At 38.0% G+C, this 25,216-nt stretch overlaps 3 protein-coding genes across 3 annotated transcripts in view; 1 reads left to right on the top strand and 2 right to left on the bottom strand.

The window, feature by feature from the left end:
* The window catches only part of rassf4a (Ras association domain family member 4a), a 160,883-nt gene that overhangs the window by 30,380 nt on the left and 105,287 nt on the right, over positions 1 to 25,216 (top strand). The gene's annotated exons all lie outside the window — the stretch shown is intronic.
* On the bottom strand, positions 212 to 7,865 carry drgx (dorsal root ganglia homeobox). The gene is made up of 7 exons (XM_058795724.1): positions 6,194 to 7,865; positions 5,952 to 6,047; positions 5,300 to 5,400; positions 4,588 to 4,689; positions 2,755 to 2,924; positions 2,552 to 2,664; positions 212 to 2,202 (listed from the first exon to the last, which is right to left on the bottom strand). The coding sequence occupies exons 2-7, from the start codon at positions 6,007 to 6,009 to the stop codon at positions 1,874 to 1,876; spliced, it is 873 nt and encodes a 290-aa protein (XP_058651707.1). The 5' UTR covers positions 6,010 to 6,047; positions 6,194 to 7,865; the 3' UTR covers positions 212 to 1,873.
* ercc6 (excision repair cross-complementation group 6) lies at positions 8,052 to 23,937 on the bottom strand. Its single transcript, XM_058795717.1, has 20 exons — positions 23,716 to 23,937; positions 22,841 to 23,236; positions 22,599 to 22,719; positions 22,203 to 22,311; positions 20,616 to 21,321; positions 19,010 to 19,141; positions 18,498 to 18,656; positions 16,927 to 17,062; positions 15,972 to 16,142; positions 15,428 to 15,604; positions 13,442 to 13,558; positions 13,050 to 13,145; positions 12,152 to 12,370; positions 11,602 to 11,712; positions 11,403 to 11,522; positions 11,186 to 11,280; positions 10,594 to 10,739; positions 9,501 to 10,194; positions 9,305 to 9,383; positions 8,052 to 9,202 (listed from the first exon to the last, which is right to left on the bottom strand). Exons 2-20 carry the CDS (start codon positions 23,224 to 23,226, stop codon positions 8,777 to 8,779), a joined length of 4,200 nt encoding a protein of 1,399 aa, XP_058651700.1. The 5' UTR covers positions 23,227 to 23,236; positions 23,716 to 23,937; the 3' UTR covers positions 8,052 to 8,776.

Below are 25,216 nucleotides of genomic sequence, written 5' to 3'. Positions count from 1 at the left end.
AGACATCTTTAATCATTATTTAATAATAATTAATTATATGTAATTCTTATCTATAAACTATTTTAGATGTACCTGTAGTTCATCCAAATGTATAAAATCTGGCATTAAAAACAGCACAAATAATTTTAACTAGTTTGTTGAGTATGAAGAACATGTACAGTTATTTTCAGTATATTGTTGCAGATTCAGTGCAGTCTTCCATCTGTTTGTATGTTTCGCACTTAATGTCATGTTATGAGTAATAGCAATTCTGCTTATTATATGGAGATGATGCCATGCCTGCTAATTAATAATATTGCGGCCTGGTCATACTTTTAATTTTCTCTAACCTTATTTGTATTATAATAGTCAAATTTTCTATTATTGTCATCCTTACATTTCTAGCAACAAAAAAAAAGGTGTTTTCTTATTTTTTTGAAAGTTCAATCTAAATAATATCGTATTTGCACACATATTTTGAACAAAGCATATATTATTTTCACCAAACAAGCAAATGCCAAGCTGCACTGTTTCATCAGGCAAGACTTTTGACATTATCTGCTCTGCTTTGTCACCAGGGTGTCACATCATGAATAATTAAATCACTACTTTGTGATAATACATAATTCAACATCAATTATTAATGCTAATGTGTGTGCAGTTTACTCAATTGTGTTATTGACTATCAAAAGTAATTTCCTGAAAATCCTCAAGGACGAGAATTTAATCAGTCCAGCTTCTTTTCAAAGGTAGCACAGTTAAGTGTTCTTAAACTAAGTTGATTTTCCAATATTGCAATGGGTTTCTTTGAAAACAGGTGCTCACGTTTTCTTTTAATAACCTATTTGATACTTCATCTGCCCCTAAATGACTATTCCTTGTCATATAATAGAACTTATAATCTAAAACAGTGTGGTTTTGTTCATATTTTTTGATATAAAGAAAATAACAAAAAGAATTCCTACAAAAGTGGCAATAAGCTGCTTAAAACCCTAATGACAGCTGAGCTTTGCATATAATTAGCACCTATCACATCATTGTCATCACGGGACGCATGTCAAATAGCTATGTGATATGAGAAAGTCGTGATGTACTTTAAGGTAAATAAATAATAAGACCAACCATTGCTTCCATTTTTGCAGCCCTACCGCTTGTGAACTAATTAATAATTGATCATAGCCAGATGGTGTGAGCAATAGGCAACAGGAGATGTACATGATTGCCTACATGTTTAATTGTTTTATAGAACATGTCAAAACAGGACCAGTGTCTGAACTCTTGCAGTCTATAACAGACGTACAGATGCGATGACAAGAGAGATGTCAGTTGCCATCACATCAGCATGAATAAGAGTTACCCAGACCATATCATAAGACATGACAAACCACTTAATATACAGTTCTGTCCTTGATATTATCTTACATATATTATTTCACATTAGTACATTTATATTTCAGCATGGCATATATCTTGACACAACGCAGAATGTCTATCATCACCTGACTTCACAGTACACAAGTCAAACATCAAAGTGGATTGTGAAAAATTAAATAAGTTCACATTGGCAACCAGGGAGTTTTCTTTTACCACACAGCCAGTTCAAAAGTCATTCCGCTCACAAAAAAACGAATTAAGCGCCAGGTACCCACATACACCCGAAGAGGGAAAACCAATGGCAAGAATCACGAGGAGAGGAAAAATTACAGTAGAATTAATAGTTTGACACATACACGCAAAATACACAACAAGGGATTGCACTTAACACCGTCCTGTGCCGGGTATGTCAGTGCTCTCAAAAAAGAGGCAGCAGGCATTCAATGTTTGATTATAAATCCTTCGTCCAAAGCGTGTCCTCAAATTAGGAAAAAACAAAAAATCAAAAAACAAGACTCCTTCATTTCTTATCTGGACCCTCCTTTTGGCAGTGCAGATGTTTGTCTGGAGTTCTCCGTAGCGATGTGATCTTAGAGGTCCCGGTCGGACTGGAATCGCTTCCTCCTACAGAAACAGTGCTTTGGCCCAGCCCGACCCCTGGACCTGCTCCGGGCCCGGCTGTAGACCCTGCCCCCAGCAGGTTGGCTGACTGCAGCACCGCCTCCGAATGTTCCCTGGCCTTCATCCGCAGGGCTGCGACACTGGCTGTCCGGTTACTCTGGCACCCATATGGTGGCAGGAAGGAGAGGCCCATTGGGTCAGGCACACAGCAGGAACACAATGGACTTCCTAATGAGAGCAGAATAGTGTGTCATAACGGGCAGCTTATGTCCTTTATCATTATATGTTTTTTTTTTTGACAACACAGGATCACATAGACAACACAGCCTACAAATTCCAGTTCTGATCTATCTATCTGGTAACACTTTACAGTAAGGTCTTATTTGTTATAATAAGGTCTCATAAAGTAATGCAATCTATCTACGTTTCTAAATATATATTCAGAGGCAACAAAATATGATAACAATATGCTGTCTTTTCATCCACATTGGTTGCAGTAAAAAAAAAAAAAAAATCTAAAATATCAAACCTATCTGACACGTTTTCATGATGACATTCAGTAGATGCTGGATCTTACCTTTTAAAGTTGCCACTTGTGAAAGGGCTTGTGCGTAAGTGGCTGTGTTCAGCAGAGTCCCAGGCAGACAAGATGGAAAAAATGGTCCACCTGAACCCACCACTCTGTTAATACTGTGCATAAAGGAAAGAGTTTGGCATTACATCTCTTGACAAAAACAAACATATATCCTATATGGACATTTAATTCGATGATCTACACACTTCTGCTGTAGTTCCATTGGTTCTTTCTTATTTCTGCTGTGGTCAACAGGAGACTGGTTGAGGTTGCGTGCAGGAGGGGTGCCGTCATTCATTTGTTCTTTGCTTCCCTCCTGGTCTGAAGTTCCTCTCTCTGTTTTTCTCCACTTTGCTCTTCGGTTTTGGAACCACACCTAAAGAGAAAGCAGATTAAAAAAAGGTTTGATAAAAATACTGTTGTCATTTATTTACTTTCATGTTATTCCAAACCTGTATGAATTGATTTATTCTGTGGAGAAGGAAAAAAAAATTGATCATTCTGGCTAACATCTCCTTTTGTGCTACAATACACAGAAGAAAAAAAGGCATACAGTATTAGGGTGAATAAATGACAGAATTGAATTTTTTTGTGTGAGAACATCCTCTGCTGAAACCCAATCTAAAATGTCACTTGTTAAGTTGCAGTTGCGTAAATATTAGAATGATCATTTGCACTCAGTGCTCATTTCTAAAATGTGCTGCAAAATCTAACAAGCCGGTGACTTATTTGAAACTTCACGAACACAATTGCTGAGCATATGCAGCGAAGTTCTTGTATGTTAATTGAATGAAGGTCATTGCCTATAACAACATTTAATTGAGCAATTTTTCATTATCATTTTTTAATGACTTCCTACTGACAGTCTCCCTGCTTCTGAGAGAGAACCATGATGAAGTCGTTTATTTCTCTATTTAGTGATTGTTTGACAACATCAGATTCGATTAAGTCTGTGCTCTCTAACGCATTAATCATATTTGAATGGGAAAGGTTGCATAATGCAGCCATATCTCCAGCGCCTGGCCAGCATTGTGCAAAGGTACAATGATGCGAACAAACAAAACGCCACACACATATAGCTGCTCTCTCCACATAATATGACACAACAGTTTACTGGCAGGACAACAATATTCACAATGTAATTGTGGCAACATTATCTCACCCCTGCACCTTCCAGCTAGAAGTCATGATCCCCCAGCACTGAATGCTCCATAATTGCACCATTAATCTCAATTTGCAGTTTGTTCTTAATGCAGCACAAGCCAATTGACACTTTAAAAACGGTGGGCGCCCACTATACTACAACAAAAAGAAAATTTATTTCCTAATAATAATGTAAGTTTAATATCCCTGCATGCTGCGACCGATTCATGTTCAGATTTAATAATAGGAATCGGGTAATCCGATTAGAGAGGAATAATTTGTTTACAATCCCTAATTTACAGCAGCGAATTCCATTATCGCGTCGCAGTCATTGGTTTTAAGCGATAGTAAGATGACCCTGGGGAACAAAAGGGAAACTATTATATTTCCCACAATTAGATCTGAGCTCAGAAGGAAACCCAAAAGCAAATCTGGAATGCAGGAAATTGCATACAGACACATTGAATGCAATTACATGTGGCCAACTTGATATTACCGCGGATGTTTTGCAAGGCCGCAGAATATGAAATCGGAGGTTTCAGGTGCACGAGCGCTTTATAACCGAGCAAAATCGTTCTCGGGACGTTTGTCTGGTTCGAAAAGCACCGCGTCCTCTCTCCATTTGCTGAAACACGGAAATGGCAGTGCATCTAAGCAATTTTTATACCTTAGAGACGAGGGCAAATTAGTGTAGAACATTACCACTAGTTAATTATGAATGACCGATTAATCAACCTAATCTAATATCCCACATTATGTTGATGTTATTAAAGCGCATCACGGAAATGACAGAGTGGCTTCATTTACTTTCTTTGGCCAAACGTGCTCTGAGCGCTTTTTTGCGTGATGCACTCATTACATCTCTGGATGAGGACAGTCGAGGAGAAGTGTCTCACCTGGACGCGAGCCTCTGTTAGGTTGATTTTCATAGCCAGCTCTTCTCTCGTAAACACATCTGGATAGTGGGTCTGTGCAAAAACAGCCTCCAAAGCCTCCAACTGTAAAACATATTTTACACATTCATTTCACGAATTTATGCTTTAGAATTCAGAGAGAAATGTCTTTTTTTTTTTTTTTTTTGTATTTGTTGAGAATGACTGTTCATGCGTAGTGCACTGTAAAACGCCCTAAAATTGTTTAACTGCTGCCTGAAGTGGTAGAAAAGTCATTACACTTTTTTCAAATACTTTTCAATTACTGTTTTAAAAATGTGTTACAAATAACAGAAATTATTGTGGAATTAAATTTGTTAAACATTTGTTCAAAGGAAACAGGCCTACCTGCTCTTCGGCCTTTCCTTACATTTTTTCCATTATTGTCATGCCACGTTATTAATGGTTAACCTAAATAAGCAAATGCTTGGTTTTTGCTTTACAAATAATAGAGAAAGTTTACTTCAAGGCGTTATATTCGCCATATAGGCTAAATGTATGTTTATGTGCATCTACACACGGCATGCCTAGTCCTAAAAAAACAACAACAACAACAACAAAAACCTACACACACACACACACACACACACACAGGACGTTTATAAAGCATTATAACATAAATAAGTTTGAGAACAGTGGTTCTATTTTGAAATCTTGCTCCTCACTGACTTGATACCTGTTGTAAAGTGAAGGTCGTCCTGTTTCTGCGTTGTTTTCTGCGCAGAAAACCGTCATCAAAGTCTCCAGAGGCGTGATTCCCAAACCCATTTGTGTTCACTATTTAAAACAGTTACGCGACACTTTTAAAACTCAACATTTCTATGGAATAAAAATATACATTTTCTTATAGCCCTAAATGAGACGGAAAATATGATTCCCATCGGTTGCCTCTCACTTAATCGTGATGGACTAATTCACAGGGAACAGTTGATTCATTGTATTCATTTGCTAGAGACCTGAATTATCACTTTACACAATGAGAAACCGTGACCAACAAAATGCCAGTTGAAAGGCATGACATCTAACATCTGTTCTCAGACAGACTGCAACAAAAAGTCTCAGCTGGGCGGCTGTCAAGCCTCTCGATCACGTTACCATGTGGCAAAACATTAAAACACAGTAAAACAAACCCAAACATAAGCTAATTATTAAGTAACTTTGATTGCGAAATATAATGCATAATAAGAAGATAAATTATAGAACTATAAAACTGCCACAGAACGCGTTTTAATATTTTTTTTTTTTCAGTTTACGAAATACGCATAAAATTACAAAGCTAACATTTTAGATAAAACTCCATTCTTACAAAAGAAATTAACCATACTTACATGTGTTGGTCCTGCAGCACTCTCCTTCTAACTGTGGAGGACAGTGAAAGTAAAACATGTTTCCCGGTGCTTTGCGAGTGGAGAGAATATTTCACTCTGCAATGGAAAAATATAGCCAAGCGTCAGCGTGATGTTTGCCAACTATTACTGCAATCGCACGCGTCTTAAAAAGACAACTTTGAACAATTCTAATACGTTTATGCAACCGATTTGAAGTACATAAAGTAAAAAAGCATCTGTACCAACAGACGGTCTTTACGCAATAGCGATTCTCGTGTCTCCAGCTCAACCTCAGCAGAGCAGAGCAATCGCACTCCCACCTCCACCGTCAATCACTGAGCGCTTCGGTTTATCCGCTCGCGCGCGCGTAAGTAGGGAGTGACCAGATGTCTTTGTGACTGTTTAGAGCATGACAACACTCGCCTTTATAATCTCCCACGTAATTGCAATTAATCAGATTTTCGTTTTCAAGTCATTTGGATAGGTTCTCCGCGGCCAACCGGATTGCGCACGTGGTGGAAACGTCAAAGTCCTCCAAGGCATTCATACTCCGAAAGTGTAACTTTCGCTCGATGCATGCATATTCCCAAATCACAAACACACGGGCACAAGCACGATGCACTTTTTTACACAGTTGCTTTTTATATTAAAAATCTAGATGACTGTTTTTGAATTTAAAATTGGCTGTCAGACCAGTAATTGCTCATTATATGGGTTAGGGGTCCACTTTATACGAGAATCCACTGGCTGCGCGCTCGCAGGTCCAAATTTTGATTTTGTTCACAGCAAGGGGTCCAAGGATTTATTTCCCACTCTCGCGTAAATGATATGCAGCGGGACCCTTTCAATTACTTTTAAAACGCACGCGGGACGCCGCGCGCAGACACCGCCGCTCCTCTGCTGCTGGAAATGAGGCTCCGAGTAGCAGCTGAAATTTTGAAGTGCAGGACGGTATTGGATGAAATCACATAAACTGCAAAAAAGCAAGTGTAATGGTGCATAATTGGTTCTCTAATAGCATTACACAAGGATAATAGCCTGTTATGGCCCCCTGCACTATTAAGTGCTTCCCTGGCGTAGAACGTTTATGATATTAAGAGGGGAATATAATGATATTTTAGTTATTAAATGCGTGTAATTAATTTATGCACCGCTGAAAATAAAGTTGGTGTTATGATCTCGTCAAAATGCATCGGAAACTGGGGGACGAGTATAAGAGTTCTGTATAACTTCTTGACATTTGTGTTATTATACGGAACGGAGAAAGATTGATCAAACCTATAGATCAAGTGATTTCTACGATCGTGAGAGTCTGACTGGGTGTGTATTACTGCAGTATATGTGCCAGACGAAATGAGTGTCATAAAGCGCTCTATTTAAAAAATGTCTTTAGAGTGTACGTGCGACTGAATAATTGCCGTTTTTAATTTTTAACTAACAGAATATTTGTGAGTGCATGAGGACTCGTAAGAAAGAAAAAAAAGAAAAACTTTCAGTACCATGGTCAGCGACAGGGCAGCTGACGTACAAATGTCCTAACATTAAAAAAGTTTGATTAATAGACTACAAACGAATAAGTAAATTATTATTCTTATTCTAAGCCCATTATCGCCTGCATAAACGTATAAAAAGTTTTAATGAGGTCGGAAACTCGAACAGAGCATGAAATAAATTCATAAACCCTTTTATTTTAAATTATTTCAAAAAGCATTTTGCAGTTAGTTCCGTTAAAGATTTATTCGCTCTAGTTTGAAGAGAAAAGTATCTTCACAAAAGCACTAATAAGAAAAAAAAAAAAGTTTTACAATAGCAGAAATATTTCTGAAAATATTTATTTTTAATTGCTCGTGTGCTAACTCGCATTGACAAACAATATACGACGAACGCTAATTTCGGACACATTAACTGAAGAAATAAAAGCTTGTCCCTGAGAGGCCATGGCATTGTGATTAATGTGCAACAACAGAAAATCATAGTTCTTTTCAAAATGAGATCCAATAAGCCCCCGTGAGGTGGTATATTGTTCGGCTCATCATCTTGTGATGCATTAAATTTCCTAGATCATATTAATAAAGCGTACTAAGGAGTTGATGTAAAGGGTGATCTTTATTGTGTAACTTTTAATGAATCAATTTAATTGTTAAAATGTGTACAGTATTCCCTCAACACCATCATTGGCTTTACACATTTCAATTACATTAAATCTCATTTGTTCTCACCGAACAAACAGTAAGAGGAAGGCGGAGGTAGATACTCTCAAGACATTAAATAATATTGATTTTACACATTTCAAAAATCACATTCACTTACTAAAATGTCATGTAAACAAATTGGCACCAAGCACATTTATAGGGTAGAAACCCTATATAAAAATGTACATTTTCCATTATTGCCAAATTATTGGTAGAACTGAGTACCAATAATTGAGTGAATAGAAAAAGATTACAATAGTACAGTAATAGTATTATAACATAGTATAGCAAAGAAAAAGAAAAAGTACTGGTCTCAACAAGAATTGCATGAATAACACATTTTCAAGAGATCCCCAAGTTCAAGTAATTTCCAGGAATTTTACAAAAACAAACAAAAAGAACATTTTTTTTTCATACAATAGGAGCGTTTTACAATAATTGGGCCAATACAATTCTTTTGTACTTTTTACAGCCAACCTGGAAAGTTCTAGGAAGTTTATTGAAATGAATTGCATTTACACATTTTATAATCTTAAAATAACTGATGCATCGAATCACCTGTGTTCCCAAGTGTGAGGAATACATTCCATTTGGAGCTTCTCAGTTAATAGCTTTTCACATGTGCAGATCTGTTTACCTGTAGTCAGCTTTAAGCCTCCACATCCCTTCCTGTCCAGGAAGTCTATTGAACTCACAAATATTCCTCAGCAGTTCTCTGAACACTGGTGTTTGTGTGGAAGTGAGTCTCGGGGTGAAGTACTCCAGGATCTCCTTGGTGCTCGCCTGGCCATCCACCTGAGCTTGGAAGGCCACAAAGTTCCTCAGGTCAACCAAAAGCTCATCGTGTTCTGTGGGGGTAGCATGCACGGCAGCAGACTCTCTCTCTTCCTCTTCCTCATTCTCTTGTCTCTGGGGTTGATTGAGGTGATTCCTGGCCTTCATTCTAGCAAGGAGAGAGGATGAGGAGAGAGAACCAGACTCCTCCTGCGCTCCTTCACCGCTGAAGTGAGCAGCAGATCCTGGCTTCTTAACAACTGCCTTCTTTATAACATCTGCATCCTATATTAAAAAAAAAACAAAAAACACACACAACATGAGTGCTCAACAACCGTTTATTATTCTTTTGGGGGTTCACAGGATATTGTATCCATATTGACATACCTTGCATTTCTCTGCTGCTTTTGCTGCTGTCCCAGATGACTGAGACAGAAGTGAGTTTTTCTTCTGCCCAAACCTTCGCCTAAGAGCAAAATGGATGTTAAAACAGCCTTATTATATTATTATTAAAATTTTATAATATGACAAGACACATTATTTTTTATTTCCATTCCGTTTAATAAAATAAAAATAGACGTACTTGACTGGAGGTGGGGTTGCTGTTGTAGACCCTCTCGAGAAAGAAAGCCTGCAATTTTGCCTGGAGATCTTCAGAGCTCTCAGTGCATCCTTCGCAACCCTATTGGCTTCAGCTTCCACAAGCACATAGTCCGGGTTCGATGCCTCCATGATGGTGTCATGCTTCATAACGCTGTGTATCCCTGATTTTTTAAAGAGCTTGGCGAGAACATAATCATCACTCTTTTTCTCATTTTTTTCCTCCTCCTCCTTCTCATTTTCCTCTTTCTTGTACCTCCGTTTCTTCACCAGGTGAGAAATGTGACAGCCCTCAAACCTGGCGTCTTCAGAGTGCTTGCGCTTTTTATGCTTGCGCTTGTGTCTTTCTGAGGGTAACGTGTCTTTTTCTGGTGTTTCACAGTGCTTTTTCTTCTCTCTGTGTTTTTGAGGGCTGTTCGCAGGAGAATGATCTTTACTAGTGCTGTTTGTCAAACGATCAGTAGTGGAATGAGGTTCAAGGTTATTGTTCTGTGACCCAGAAGCATTGTTGTTTGACAGACAGTTGACTGAGGTAGAGTTTCTGTTTCCTGACAGTGATGTGGTATCTTGGTCTTCAACGCAAAATGCAGATGAATGAGACAATGATGGTCTCGAGCTCCCCTGAGAAGGACGGGAGGTTTTGTGTCTTTTTGGAACCTGCACATCTGACCCTGTGCCTATTTAAAAAAAAAAAAAAAGACAACACAATTTAATGGAGTTACGTATCTATACTCAGGAAAAAAAAGTGCTCTAAAATTGTACCTTCATGGATAAAACTGCTTGTCACTAGTTCAAAGGTCAACTTTGTATCTTATTTATCCATAAATGGATAATTGTAGTAACTATAGGGCACATATTACTACCTTAAGATAATAAGAAACATCTATTTGAGGTACACAGTTGTCTCTTTAAGGGTACATTAAACATTTTTTCTGACAATGTACCAATAAAATGTTTTTAAATTGTATTTACATTGCCTGATTTCAACGCATGTTTTCTTTGTGACATCAGCCAAATGAACAGAGCTGTTCTTGCAAAGAAAATACATTCAAATCGTTAATATATCCATGAATTACCTGCAAATATTGCACTGGTTTCTGTTCCCTGGGAGCCGTCAGGATTGCTCAGCGTGAAAAGTTCATAAATGTCATTAGACTTGAAAAACCGCCTCTGCTTAGGATCCTTTAACACTCGGTTGGTGAGAAACTGTTTGAAGATTTGTCTATGGAAAGAGACAAGAAATGCTGTACTTTTTTTTTTTTTATCATAATTTTTATCATTATGATACACCCTAGTCCCACATTTCCTGAATTATTTCCTTTATAGCCTAAACACTGACATGCCACAATCTCACCCTGCTGGATGGTTTATCTGCTCAAAAAATGCACAGTGTCTCGGGTTAGCTCAAAATTGCAAAATTAATATGCGAACAATCCCGCTCTTCACAGTCCTTTCGAAATTCCCATCGCCACCCTACAAATTACCCCAGTAGTCTACGACAGCCTTTAGCGACCAATTAGCAAATTGTGTTGATATCTAATTAAAAAAATAATGCATTTCAATTACTGTCTATTGAGCTCCTGCAGACAGAAGTAGGACATTATGGATTATAATAGTCCTCCTCACCATTACCAGCTCCATATCAATGCCCAATCCTAGGAAACTAACCTGTGGTAAATCTTCTCCTCAATTGTTCCAGCTGTCAGAAGCCTGTAAACCGTCACCTGCTGCTTTTGCCCAATCCTCCAGGCACGCTCACGAGCCTACAGGAAGAGGTCAATAGTTCACGTCAATACAGATCAGCACTGCATGCTTCAAGCTGAATAGTTTGCATTAGATACAGCAAGAACATGCGTTCTGGATGCGAGATACTGTTTTGGCCGACCTGAGTGTCCGTGCTGGGGTTCCAGTCTGGGTCGTAGATTACAACCCTATTGGCTCCAGTCAGATTGACTCCCAAACCTCCAACCCTTGTTGTCAGGAGGAAGATGAAGATGTCTTTGTTCTGGAAAAACACACACAAAAAAAGTTGGTTTAAAAGCTCATCACAGAGAGCATAAAACAGGCACCGTGATCATGTTCACCTGGTTGTACTGAGCGATCAGAGGCTGCCTGGATGCAATGGTAGTAGTGCCGTCCATTTTGAGATACGAGAAGCCATTCTCCCTCACGAACACCTCCAAGATCTCCAGCATCTGTGTGTGTGGGAGAAATGGTTTCAGACAGAGCATTGAGAACAGGATTAGTGCTAATAGGATTAAGTGAGATTAATATTACATGTACAGAAGTACCAACTGTGTGGGTTTTAGGTTCTCTCTGAAGCCAAATCTCATTTCTATTGAACAAAGACAGCTGGGTCCTGACAGACACCCTACAATGCAATAAGATCTCCTAATGAATTCTATTAGAGGGCAAAATGACATAATAACTTTATTGGTCCTTTAGTGGTGCTGCTGGAGATAGTGAGAGTGCAGCTTATCCATCAATACTGTTGGTTTATTCGCACATCTTTACTTCAACGAAGGGCTGATGGATCTATTTGGATGGATTTGGCTAAAATCAACCGTATAAGTCATATCATTGACGTCCTGCAAAATTTTTTCTAGCCTTATTTTGTACTCCTTTCTTACTGACCTGCCTGGATTGGGTGAAAAGCAAAACTCGGTGTCCCTGTTTGAACCACAGGCGCAGCAGTGACTCCACCACAATCATCTTCCCAGAGCGTTTCCAGTAACCAAAGTGCTCCTCCTCGGTCAGCTGATCATCTGGGATGCCTCGGAGCAACCGCGGCCCGCCTGTGAACAGATCCGGGTGGTTGCAGATCTTCCTCAGAGCTATAAGGCCTGAGAAAACCTAAAACCACAGGGTGGGGAATTGAGATTAATACACCGGATGGATACGTTTAATGGAGGGAGAAAAACAATTCTATTTCCTTGTAAGAAATAGGAAACACAAATCTTAATATTAATAAACCTGGTTAATTTAATGAAGGTAATTGACCAGAGCAAAGTAAAGTCTCTTCCTTGAAGTAAATGCAGCAGTCTTTGCATTATATATGTGGCTTAATGGAGTTTGTGACCACATAAGAGGGGTTTGTAAACTGCTCTGCAACCCACAGCTTTTGCCTCCACAAAACACATTTGGAGCATTGTGATGAATAGTTTGTATAAAGGAGCATCTCCTTGCTATGACACTTCACACACAAAGAGAATCAATAGATCACAGGGACTGTTTTTTAATGCAACAAGCATCTTCACAACTGTATAAGGCTGACACAACATTTATCAATGAAACAGATTATGGTAATTATCAGTAAAGAAAATGGATCTGTACACATTATGAATATAAAGTGGAAAATGCCTTAAATCTTTTTTTAATACTAAAACTTGATTTTGAGGTTTAAATTAGATTTTGATGTTTGAATCCCACTACTACAATTGGAGTGTTCAAACATTCCACTACGCAAGTTCCAGAAGCTCTTTAAATGAGAAACAGAAAACACACATTGGTGTTTTACACATAGATCTATTACCCGCATGTCTCCATTCAGAATCTGATAAACCTCTTTGGAGTCCAGAAAATTCTGGTAAACCTGCCGCTGATCTTCCGTTAATTTGCAGAAGAGGACCTGTTCGGACAATAAAACATTTGAGGCTGTAACTGTAGATGTTTGGATGAAAGGCAACACATATTTTATTATTCAACAGTTAACTGTAAGAAGTTTCAATGTTTGCATCGTTCCGATCTTCTAGAATTGCTTGGTGACATAAAGCTTGAGGCTGTGGCTTCATTTAGAACTATTTTTAGAGAAAACAGAGTTACAAAATAACTGGCCAAACTGTGTCTGAAATGCAAGTTACTAAATGCAAGACACAGACAAATAGTGGTGTATAGATTTATCTCTTATATGTATTGTATGGGCACCTGTTCGTTTTTGTCAGGTAAAGAAAGGTTTGCTTTCACATCAGCCTTCATTCTTCTCAGCAGGTAAGGGTTAATTGTGTCACGAAGAACACAAGCACATTTATAGGCTGTCTGGACCTTAGGAATAGAAATAAAAAAAAAAATACATTAACGACAAATCAGTAACAACAGTCCCCCTGCAACATGAAAACAAAGTTGACAGTACAAAGACTTAAAAAGTCTAAAATGGCTAGTGACACTAAAGATGCTTATAATGTTAATAATGTTTCTACTGTCAAATAAATGCAGTTTTTTTTTAACTTTATTCATCAAAGAATCCTGAAGAATTGTACCACAGCTTTCACAAAAATATTAAGCAGCACAAGTGTTTTCATCATTGAAAATAAAATAAATGTTTCTTGAGCAGCAAATCAGAATATTATAATGATTTCTGAAGGATCACATGATACTGCTGGAAATTCAGCTTTGCCGTCACATGAATAAATTACATTTTAAAATATATATATTAAAAAGGTTGTTTTAAATTTATTATTTCAAATATGGCTTTTTTTTTACTGTATTTATCAAATAATGCACCTTTGGTGTGGATCTTTCAAGACAAAATTTTTATAGATCCCAAACTTTTAAACGTGTTTGAACTTTTTGCAAGCAAACACACCAACTAAAATCTATTTATGTTTTTGGCTAATTAACAAGCATCCACTTCAAAACACTTTATGAAAGGCAAACAAATTTGTGTGTCCTGAGGCATGTCAACAGCCGCTTGTTCTCTTTCTCTCCTGCTATCAGCAGATTGACACATTAAAGATTCATAAGAGTGCTGCTGGACTCCAGAGGGGGGCTGCACTCTTTTATCAATAATGTTCTCCTGATCCAGCGTTAGGCCAAATGCCATTTAGCTGTAATTTAAAGGGGTTCGCAGATCAAAAGAAAGCCTGCAGTTGAACCACAACACTGCAGGGCATACAACGAGCCCGGATTAGAGCCCATTTGAGAGGACAAAAGAGAGAGAGACAGAGAGATGTGTGAATAAGTAGTGATAAAGCTAGCATATGCTTCAGTAAAGGAGCTGTCTGCAGAAGTGCTTAAAACTTTACTTCCTTCTGGACTTGTAAGGCATCATTCTTTTTTTTTTAAATAAATTTTTACTAATATTACATGTAGTTCCTCTGTACATAAAGTTGTTAAAAGCAGCATGCATAATTATAAAACGATTAGCAAAATGTTGTTTAAAAGGATCTTAAACATTTCTATAATGTCATACTGTTTTTTTCTTAAAATCCAAAAGGTTTCATTTTTAATCTCCAGATTTAAATTCCTAAACCCAGTTTTTTAAAGTAGACTCTAAAGTAGATTTCACACACACACACACACACACACACATATATACATTCATGAAAATGCAAAGTGAGTTTAGTGCACTGGATGGATGTCATTTTTCATGTATATATTTTTGGTGCAAAGAAATACATACTGCATAAAGTGTAAATTCTAATTGCAAGACTGTAAAATCTTCTCTCATTTCTCAAATGAATATCCACTAAAACAAAATTTATGAACGTATGAGGCTGGTCAGCAGGACTGTGCAGACGGATGGGAAAGGAGAGAGCGCCATGAGTCAGGGGTTAGCTATCTACAACCATTTAATAACATTAATAATTAGTAAAGGTTTTTATTATTGGCAGAGGAAACATCAATAGCCTTTTAAAGCAGTTCGGAAATGAAATCCATAAAGTAAGTGTGCTATTAAAAAGGTTTCCTAATAATGGCACATCTAGATTCCATTCACCATACAACCATCACTACGCTGTTCGAAGGTTTTTATATGCCTTTGAATTAATACAGGCACTTCCATCTCTGTGTAATATACAATGTGTTCTGCATTCATTACTCTGTTATATTTTATGTAAATTCTAGGTTTATATATGAATAATAAGAGAATTTGAACTGCATTGATCAATAAGCTCAGGGTGATGAGTGGTTCACCTGCACTGGAGATGCATTAGCGTATCCTCCCATGGTAATGGGTACTGAGAACTGCTCCATGAAGACGGGCAGAGTCCCCAGCTTCCCTGGAAACACAAAATCAAAAAGCGACCACAGCTCTTTGAGGTTGTTCTGCATGGGTGAGCCAGAGAGGATAAAACGGTGGGGTGTCCGGAACTGAAAAAAAAAAAAAATAAAAAAAATAAACACAGAAATCAGTGACAATCCTTCATAATTTACGAGACGCAAGTTGATCAAGTAATCTAAATAGTTTTAGGGCTTACCTGTGCAGGCAGTTAGATACTACTTGACAATAAAGCACCTTTTTATGATAACTTCAGTTCTTTCAATACCAAATCAAAGTGTTGCAAAATTTTCAATTGATTTTTTTAATATAGCGATCAATTGCACTGAGCTGGAACTAAGATCATTTCTTAAAGGTCTGCTACCTTGACTTGTGTTCTTTTCAAGACCCATGAGACTTTAATTGACCGCTTGATTACAAAATGAAGGAAAAATCTCTTATAAAGAAAGAAACGGTCACCTGCTTGCATGCCATAGTAACCCCGGCGTTGGGGTTCCTAATTTTGTGGCCCTCATCCAGAATAACATAATGCCAGTCGTACTTCTGGATGTAATCTTGCATAATGCGGATGTATGAGTAGGAAGTGATGAGGATGCCGTGACTGGCCACTATTTCTGGGATGAGCTTCTCCTGAAAATGAGGAATAAAGGAGTAAAACCTAACAGAAAGTAAACTCGCTGGCACAACAATGTCTTTTTTGGCTGTTAATTAAATAGAGGAAATTGCGATAGGTTGTCGGTATCAGGCTCCAGGCGATAGCGTCTTCATCAGAACGACTAGTCTATACGTCTGCCTTGATGTCTCACATGAACGGTCTCAAGTGTGTTCCAATTATAGACGTGCAAAGCGACTAACCTCTGTTCCCAGCCCCCCCTCCACACTTTTTTTTTTTTACTTTGTAGCCAATTAATCAGGTACATCTGCTCTACAGGAGTGTTAGTGTTAGCGTGAAGGCTGTATCATTAGGTGCCAACGCTGCATAAACGTTCCTCTGTCTCTCTCCCACAAGCTCTTGAGACCAACTCTCCACCTAGAGGGCAAAGCACGGACTGCCAGACAACAACCCCCATTAATCACTGTGTCAGGCAGGATGGGGAGGGGGGCAGTGAAGACCACTCACAGTAAACACTTCACAGCCGCCCCACAGCAGCTCCTGCTACCTTAGCTTTAATTAATTTAACATTTCCTTAGAGCCAATTCGACTCCACACACTAGGATATTTGCTGACAAGGGGAAAATCTCACGCTGGCATAAATGTTACAGGCCGAAGCGACACAGTTCATCTTAATCTTGTTGTCATGTTGCTTCTTTGGATGGAAAAGTTGTTGAGATTACATACAGAGTGGAACAAAACAGTTCACATTATGGAAGTCCAAAGAATGGATGTTCCCAGCTCCAGGAGAGTGTGAATCACCTTTTTGCTGGTGAAGGAGCCCGTGTCGTGGAGGACAGCAACACGGAATGGAGGCCACCAAGTGTGGAACTCCTTCACCCACTGATGCATGACTGTAGCCGGACACACAATGACCGTAGGCCCCAATCCAGCATACCTACATGAGAGGAGAATGTGGTCACAACACTGGAGAAACTATGAGAGTTGGATTACTAGATTTAGTATGTACTAGGTTTTTTAATATGCGACCAGTTGTCTGGTTTTCATATGGGGTAAACAAAAGCCTTCAGTTAAATAGCATTCCCGCACCGCTGGGAATGCTAATTATTAAAATAATTAAAGTGAAATAAATATACAATATACATATAAGCTATGTTGTGAATGTCAATTTACAGTCTAGAATAAATGTGTTGCTACAAAAAAGACAGTGTACTGCAAAATAATGTTAAGAAATAGCTTTTTATTGAGTTGTCCTTGCGTGTTGCATTCAAAAAAACATAACCAGTGTAAAACGATTCATGAACAAATTACCCTTATGAGTCAGTTTGTTTTATTGAATTAAAAACAATGTAGCTCAGCCTTTCACTGAACTGAATCACCATCTGACTCACACACTTAACAGGAAGTCAAGTTTATTTTCAGTGATGTCATCTATATCACAATGGGGCAAATTTTGTGTCAATACCATTACCGGCTTATTATCCATACTCCTTTTTGATGAAATCCACCTACAAATGTTTTACTAGCAATTACACACGTTAACTTAAAGGTGATGAACCCCATGAGCTTACGCCACAGCTGTTCTGCTCTTCCTCTCTATGTGAGTGTTCACTAAAAGAGATGAACTGACGAAATGCACTAAATGGCTTTGGGAGCATTATGGCTTGATATGATATTCCGGATTGTGAAAGCCATTGATAGCGAGCCATAATTGAGTTTGCAAACAATCAATTTGCGGATGGGCGTCGCCAGACAGCTTATTGACCATCCAGGAGGGCCTCCACCCCGAGTGTGTATGGCAAGAAAAGCAAAACTAAAGTAAAAAGGCATTACTTTTTAAACATGTTTAATTACATGTTTCATGTTTAATTTTCCACCCTCCCTTCCCAACGAGCAGTCTCTCTTTCATGTCACGTCCTTGTTTCTCCTTTGATGTCGCCACTAAGAGAATTAGAGGAATATCATAATTGAAACGTCTTTAATAATTCACGCCAAACCTCTCTCCACCAGCAATCCAGCTGCTGAAATATTCATCGCAATCGAGACTCTGAGTCTGGGAGGGGTGGGGGAGACGGCTGACGTCTGAGTTTATGTGTGTTTGTGTTTATGAGTGTTTGTACACATGTGTGACTGGGTGGCTGTTGATGATGGTGATGATCATGTTTTGGAAAGGACAAGGACAAGAAAGAGAGCAGGTCCAATTATTATGGAAGCCCATTTCCGCCTTAGATTAAATGTATATGTTAAGATATATATATATATATATATACAAAATGTTTTTTAGTCCTTTTTTTACTCTAAAGTTGAAACTAATTTCCATAAATACAGTAGACAAACAAACTAAAAACGTATGACCATGTGGAGTCCCTTGCCTGTAGTTGGAGCCACGTGTTTTTAGCTTGCTGTAGCTCAGGCCTGCCAGGAAGGCAATTATCTCGATGGTCTTGCCCAGGCCCATCTCGTCTCCCAGAATGCCTCCTGCTTGCTGGCAGTGCAGTTCCCACATCCACCTGACACCTGTCTGCTGATACCTGGACAACAAAAGCAAACGTTTTGTCGCACAAAACGCAGCCCCAGCACAAACACAAACACAGTGGCTGATTAATTAATCATAGGGCCATTATCACTATTGATTCTGGATAAATGGGCCATAAGTGTTGCTCAATTGATGTGCTGTAAAACACAACTAGAACATAACAGCCGAGTCCTTCTTTCTAAGTCTAAAGCACTTCACCCCTCCCCTCCTTTACAGCTCAGCTTTCGGGACTCATAAAATTTCTGTACACAGTTAATATTTCACATTGTATGCGCATGTGTAAGAAAACAAGACTTATTGATTCTTTTCTTTCATAATGAGAGTATGTGTGATTTGTGTATGCCATACTTGAAGAGTTTCTTCCAGAGGAAACCAGGCATTTTAAATCCTTCATCAAATTCTGCATCACTTTCCTCGGACTCATCCTCTCCTGCTCCTCTCGTTGCCTCTTTTTCCCGAAGTCTTTGCCTTTTCCACTTCCTGCAAGAAGACAAAACCACAACAAAACCATTACTAGCATCAACTTGAAGCGCTTTGAAGCTGAACATCATAACTGAAAATTCATCAATACAGACCAATCAGCATTAAGCACGAGTTGTTGTTGACTGACTTATTTCAGCCTTGCCAATATTTGGCCTTTTTTTAACCATCCCATTGGCCAAATTGGAATATAATCCAATTTTTTTTTTGGCTGATTTTTAATAAGTTGATTTCAAACTAAGCTGAGCTATATCCAGTTTGCCACTATGTTTTTTTAGTACATTTTTTAGTACATATGTGAAATATACATTTCACTGCAGCTTGTACTATTTACTGTCTTTATATTAAATGTGATACACAATATCATAATTATCTGCTTTATATTGGCCTACAACCACCCTGATCTCTATGAGATCGGATCAAACAATTCATATTGGGTCAACCACTAAGCACAAGGCTACAGTTCACTAACAAAGTGGCTCGAGTAGCTGTGCTGCATGTCTAAAATAGAAACGGACCACCGACTGGTGTGGACACAGTGTCATGTTGAACGACAGACCCCACAGACATTTCCCATACTGAAGACTTCACATAACGTATTTGATTAACAATTTGAAAAACAAGTCTACTGCTGACATTTAAAATCTGATTCTGTTAAAGATGCCTCCTACGGGAAAGTTTGCAAGGTACCAAAAGTCCCCGGCCTCGGTTTTTAATTTCCAAGCCAAAGAACTACAGACAGACAAAGACAGAAACCGGAGAGAGAGAGAGCGAGAGACCTTTTCCTTCCTCTGCCCCTCATTCCAGCAGGCCAGATTTAATTGACCCACTTCTGGCTTCAGGGAAAGCTACAGCAGTTAGTGGCAGTGTCGTCAGAAAAGCAAATTAAGATTGATACAGACAATTAGGAGTTTGAGCTCCCCAAGAAAGGTACACAGAGAGGAGTGTAGGGAAAAAAAATCCATCTTCATTTGGGGTTGGTCCTGTCACTCCGCAATGAAACTGTTCCCTTTATCTGGGGCTTCCGAGACTGCACTTGTAATTAAGTCAAGACTAAGCATTGGTTCAGTTAATTACGTTTTTCCCCCCTTTCTTCCAATGCTCGGCATTGCTTGCGCTCCACCATAGCAGAAATGAGTGGCCGCATTCACATTTAAACTAACCAGAGCGGAGGAATATGGAGAGAGAGCGTATGCCAACTCAATTTGCTTACTATAAATACGAATGCATAAATCTTGTTAGGTTTGCTTCCATCTATTTGCACGTTAACACTGGAATAAATACATGCATACCATAATGAGAAAATATGAATAGGCATAGAATTTGCTTAGTCAAGGAACAGCTGCCAATCTCATCAGTGGATTAGGTTATCTGTTCTAGCATACATGCTAGGAAAAGTAACTAAACATATAAATGGCCTTTGACTGTTATGATTGGGACAGTTTATGAAATGACGGATTCAGACTAAACTTACCTAATCCTTTGCCTGTAATACTCAATATCTCCATCATCTTTACATTTCTTGACTTTTCCTCCTTTCTGAGAGTCTTCATCCTCTGAGCTGCTAGGGATGTACTCGTCGCTCTCATCCTCCTCCTTGGGCTTCCTGGTTTTGGCCTGGTTCTTCTTCTTGTATGGTTTAAGTTGGTATTCTCCATCTTCATCCACCCAGAACTCATCATCATCTCTCTCTGGTTCCTCGGGATCCATCAGCTCATCGCTCGGGACGTACTCTGAACCCTCGCTGTCGGACGTCTGCTCCCCATCGCCTTTCTTCCTCCTGGCTCTGGGCGGCTCCTTCTCCACCTTGGGCCTGGCTTTGGGGTGAGCCTTCAGTGCAGTCCTCTGGAGCTTACACATTCGCTTTTGGAGCTTCTTATCTTTGCTGGAGAGAGATCTGTTCTTTTGCTCTTTGCCAGCTGTGGTCTGTCCTGAGTGCTTCTTAGTGATCTTCTTCTTTAAGATGGGTCTCTTCCTGCTATCTGCTAAAATGGCTTGGTCATCGAGGTACTTGTCAAATCCAGAGTTCTCGCTGAGCATAAACTTTCGAGGCTCTTTCTTCTCTTGCTTCTGAGGGATCCGTGACCCGAAGGGGGTCATGTGACCTGTGCGGATGAGCTCTTCCCATTCAGACTCCTGAGCTGGCATAAGCATGCTGCCCAAAGTGGATGGGCCTGGTTCTAACAGACACAAAGAGAGTGTAGAATAGTCCCACTGTTATGCCCACAAAACCATATTATAGCAAACATTGAAAGAAAGACAGTTAGGGAAATTAAATTATATATATATATATATATATTTTTTTTTTTATATATGATGCAGACATTTTGTAACATTCTGTTTAAATGTGTAGAAAGTGTTTTTCATGAATGAATCAGCTCTGGAAACACTTAGCATAAAGCACTTGTGAATATTTAAATTGTATTTGAGCATTTATTGTGACCAAATATTGTGCATTATTTACATCTGTTACTGAATTTGATATTTACATTTACATTTACATTTATGCATTTAGCAGACGCTTTTATCCAAAGCGACTTACATTGCATTCAAGTTACAGTTTTTACATTTTATCAGCTCTTGCTTTCCCTGGGATTTTAGCTCTTGCTTTCCCTGGGATTTTAAATATTCATTATATTTAACAATTAACAATCATAACTGTCAATAATATTATAATTTATTTCAATTCATCGAGTTCTCATAAATTGACAATGTGCTGTGAGGTGTTGATATGTCTAAAAAACAACATTTAGTGAAAATAAGGTTAAAAAAAAAACCCACACAAATATCGTAACATAAACTCCAGATGCCCTTCCAGGCAGAACCACTATTTATGAGTACCACTATTAGTACTACACAAACATATTAAAACTAATATTAAAAGAAGTATAATAAAATAAAAAAAAACTTTATATCATACAGACATTCTGTAAGTGTTAAATTCTATACACAAAATGATTGTTCAGCAAGATCAAAAGAGCATATGATGCTCAAATACACTTAAATGATAAGGCTAATAATGCATGTAAAGCTTCTGCAAAGAACTGTGCTTCAAACTTACCTTCATCATCCTCAATCAATAATTCTGCCTCAAGCTTCTGGATATCCTCTCCGTCAAGAACAGCCTGCAATCTCTTCTGCTTGGCTCTGATCTTTTTTAACTGCTTCTCCTGTAAAAGACAACAGGCTTCTTAAGTATTGTGTAGTAAGGAATTAAAAAAAAAAAAAGCAATGCATTACTGAAATATTACAAGCTCTTATCTCATTAAGAAATACAAATTTATTTAATATAAAATATCAGTCAATTTAAAATGATAATAATTTAAAATGGATTAAGCCTTCTCACTGAGATCACAGATTTTATCTGATACATTTCCAACAACATAAAATCCAAAGTGGTACAGGCTAAACCAAGCAAAATAAATAAATAAAAGAGAACAGTCTAGCTTATGCTTACCTTGTTCTCTTTTTGTCGTTTGACAGACTCAATTTTCCGACTGATGTCCTTGCTAGAGGTAGCATGAGGGGCTAACTGCTCTAAAATTTTGTTGATGTGTTTCAAAGCAGTTGTGCATGACCTGAAATGCATTACAAACCAACCACATTATATTGAGCTTAAATTTCAACACTGAAACTTCATCCTTTGACAGACATACATAATGCACAGTTTAAAGATCAATAAAGCAAGCATAAATTCACCTGACGTCATCCAGTACAGACTCATATTCTTTTTCGGCCTCAGCTTTGGCTGCCGCCTGGTTGGCCTCCTGAATGACCCTGTCCACCTGCTGCAACACACCTTGCTCGAGAACATCTTGGTCATACACATCCACTCCCAATCCCTGCAGCTCAGCAGCCTGAGAATTGTGGTCCACTGACTGGATCTCCTGACGGTTGATTTGGAGCAGGGCCTGGGATTTTCTAGCATTCTGTGACCCAACATTCTCTGGACATGTAGCCGCTGGCTCTTCCTTACTGCTTCCTGGGATGGAAAGGCCATTGTCTTCTTGGACTCCAGGAGTAAGGGCACTGACAGGGCTGGACAGGGGAGCCAGGGCCTGGTCCTTGTTACCTTCTACTGGCATTGCCAAGTAACTGCGAATAAGGATCATCTAAGACTGTAACCTTGGATATGTTTGATTACTTAAACACCAAAGTAAAAGTATTTTAACAACAGAGAAACCGTTGAATAATAATAGCTTACATTAGGAATCACATTTTAAAGAGTATTTTCGGTCACAAATATCTCTTTAAAATGGTGAAAACATCTGTATTGAACAATTACACTAACTGTCAACGACCATAACAAAAGACTTACACAATAACAGAAAACTACAACAGCTACCAATATTCAAAGAAACACACAATAACAACACGAATAACATTCATTCATTTGAGAACAATGTGGTTATATTGATATTTGATTATTTCATTTCAAGTTTAAAATTATTTAAAGGGTGATTTATCTGATAGTATAGGTTTGTGTGCTAAATGCTAGCTGCTAGCATATTATTATTGTTGGTAGCCTTAAACTCAACTCACACTTTTAAAAAGCACAACAATAAACAACAAACCTTCACAACGACCCGACTCTTTTAAATGATTTATTCGTTTAACGTGAAATCCATTAAGATCTCGTTTTAGTTCTGCTGTTTACTACTATCTAGCATGTGAACTTCTTATACAATCACTGCATAATAAACTGTGAAGAGAGAACGTTTAAGGCACCGTGTAAATGTCACCGGCTGAGGAAACATGTCAAAATAAAAGTCAGTAGCGGACGTACAGTGAAAAGACAGTAGTTAAATAGTCTGTTTGTATTCGCTGTGTGTGTGTGTGTGTGTGTGTGTGTGTGTGTGTGTGTATGTATATATATATATATAACATTTTCAGTTGCATTTCATTAGGCACGCGGGCTAATTAAGATAATATGAAGTCTTTTTTCCATGAGTGAATAAATACATGAACATAAATAAATAATAATAATTAAAAAACAGATCTGAAAACACTGATCACGAAGCACACCCAAATATTTAAATTGTATTAGATTATATATCATATTATCATGAATTGTACATTATTTACATATTTTTGAATTCGAAATAATCGAAATCATTTTATTTAATATTGAACAATCATAATTATTAGTTTATTGTCCTTTTTATATGTTTAGAAAACATTATATAGCTCCATGCCAACGATGCCCCTTAATGGACAATTTACAAGATCATACAGCGCCCTCTTGAGATCAGAATGTTTACAATCCCTTCCGTCAATACATGGTTCATAAATGTATATTTTATAATAACAATTTTCAACATTCACAATATATATATATATATATATATATATATATATATATATATATATATATATATATATATATATATATATATATATAATTTCTATATATTTCTCTCTTGATCAGTGTTGATTCAGCTGAGGCTTGCGTTTGTTTTAGCATGACTGTAATACTGGTGAATGAAATGTAGATGGCGGAAGCGAACTGCTTAATATCACTGCCTCCAAACTTCTAGAGCTGCAAAGGCCGCAAGAGACATCTGCAATGTGCTGTCATGTTAAAAGACGAAGGAAAAATATGGACGTATGAAGCCAACCAATAAAACCTGCAAGTATATAGTTTTATTTCTTTTCTCAATGGCCCTATTATAGAATGAATGACAGTGTTTGTGACACATCAAAGCAAGAGATCAGGAAAACATCCATTCCATAATATCCTGTGCTTGGTGTGCACAACTTTGATACTTTATTACTTTTTTTCCTGATGATATCATGCCAGCCAAATTCAATTGTTCTTGGTCCTTGAGTTTGCTGCCAGAGGTTTTCTTCCATGTGGCAGGTTTTCCCACTCTTGTATGTTTCCTTCCAAAAGCCTAAAGGAAATCATATTATATTTATGGCACTTTGTCAACCTGGGATTACTGAGGTACTAACTGATATATCCAGTGTTTGATTAATCTCCTTTTCTAAATGTTTTATCATGGAATTGAATTCCTTTCTCTCTTCTATAGGCTATTTGCCTTATAGGTTCATTATTTATCTGAGGTTGATTTC

The sequence above is a fragment of the Onychostoma macrolepis genome, chromosome 13 (assembly GCF_012432095.1).
Source record: "Onychostoma macrolepis isolate SWU-2019 chromosome 13, ASM1243209v1, whole genome shotgun sequence".
NCBI classification, from domain to species: Eukaryota; Metazoa; Chordata; class Actinopteri; order Cypriniformes; family Cyprinidae; genus Onychostoma; species Onychostoma macrolepis.
The sequence above is the reverse complement of the archived record's forward strand: the minus strand, read 5'-3'. Positions and strand labels throughout refer to the sequence as shown.

Excerpts from the sequence above, each read along its gene's own strand:
- drgx (XM_058795724.1), bottom strand. The coding sequence starts at position 6,009 with ATGTTTTACTTTCACTGTCCTCCACAGTTAGAAGGAGAGTGCTGCAGG. Across the intron at positions 4,690-5,299 it reads CGACCTTCACTTTACAACAG|TTGGAGGCTTTGGAGGCTGT; the intron begins GTATCAAGTCAG and ends TATGTTTTACAG. Across the intron at positions 2,665-2,754 it reads CCAATGGAACTACAGCAGAA|TATTAACAGAGTGGTGGGTT; the intron begins GTGTGTAGATCA and ends CTTTATGCACAG.
- ercc6 (XM_058795717.1), bottom strand. The coding sequence starts at position 23,226 with ATGCCAGTAGAAGGTAACAAGGACCAGGCCCTGGCTCCCCTGTCCAGC. Across the intron at positions 22,312-22,598 it reads AACGACAAAAAGAGAACAAG|GAGAAGCAGTTAAAAAAGAT; the intron begins GTAAGCATAAGC and ends TGTCTTTTACAG. Across the intron at positions 17,063-18,497 it reads ACACGTGGCTCCAACTACAG|GTATGCTGGATTGGGGCCTA; the intron begins GCAAGGGACTCC and ends CCTCTCATGTAG.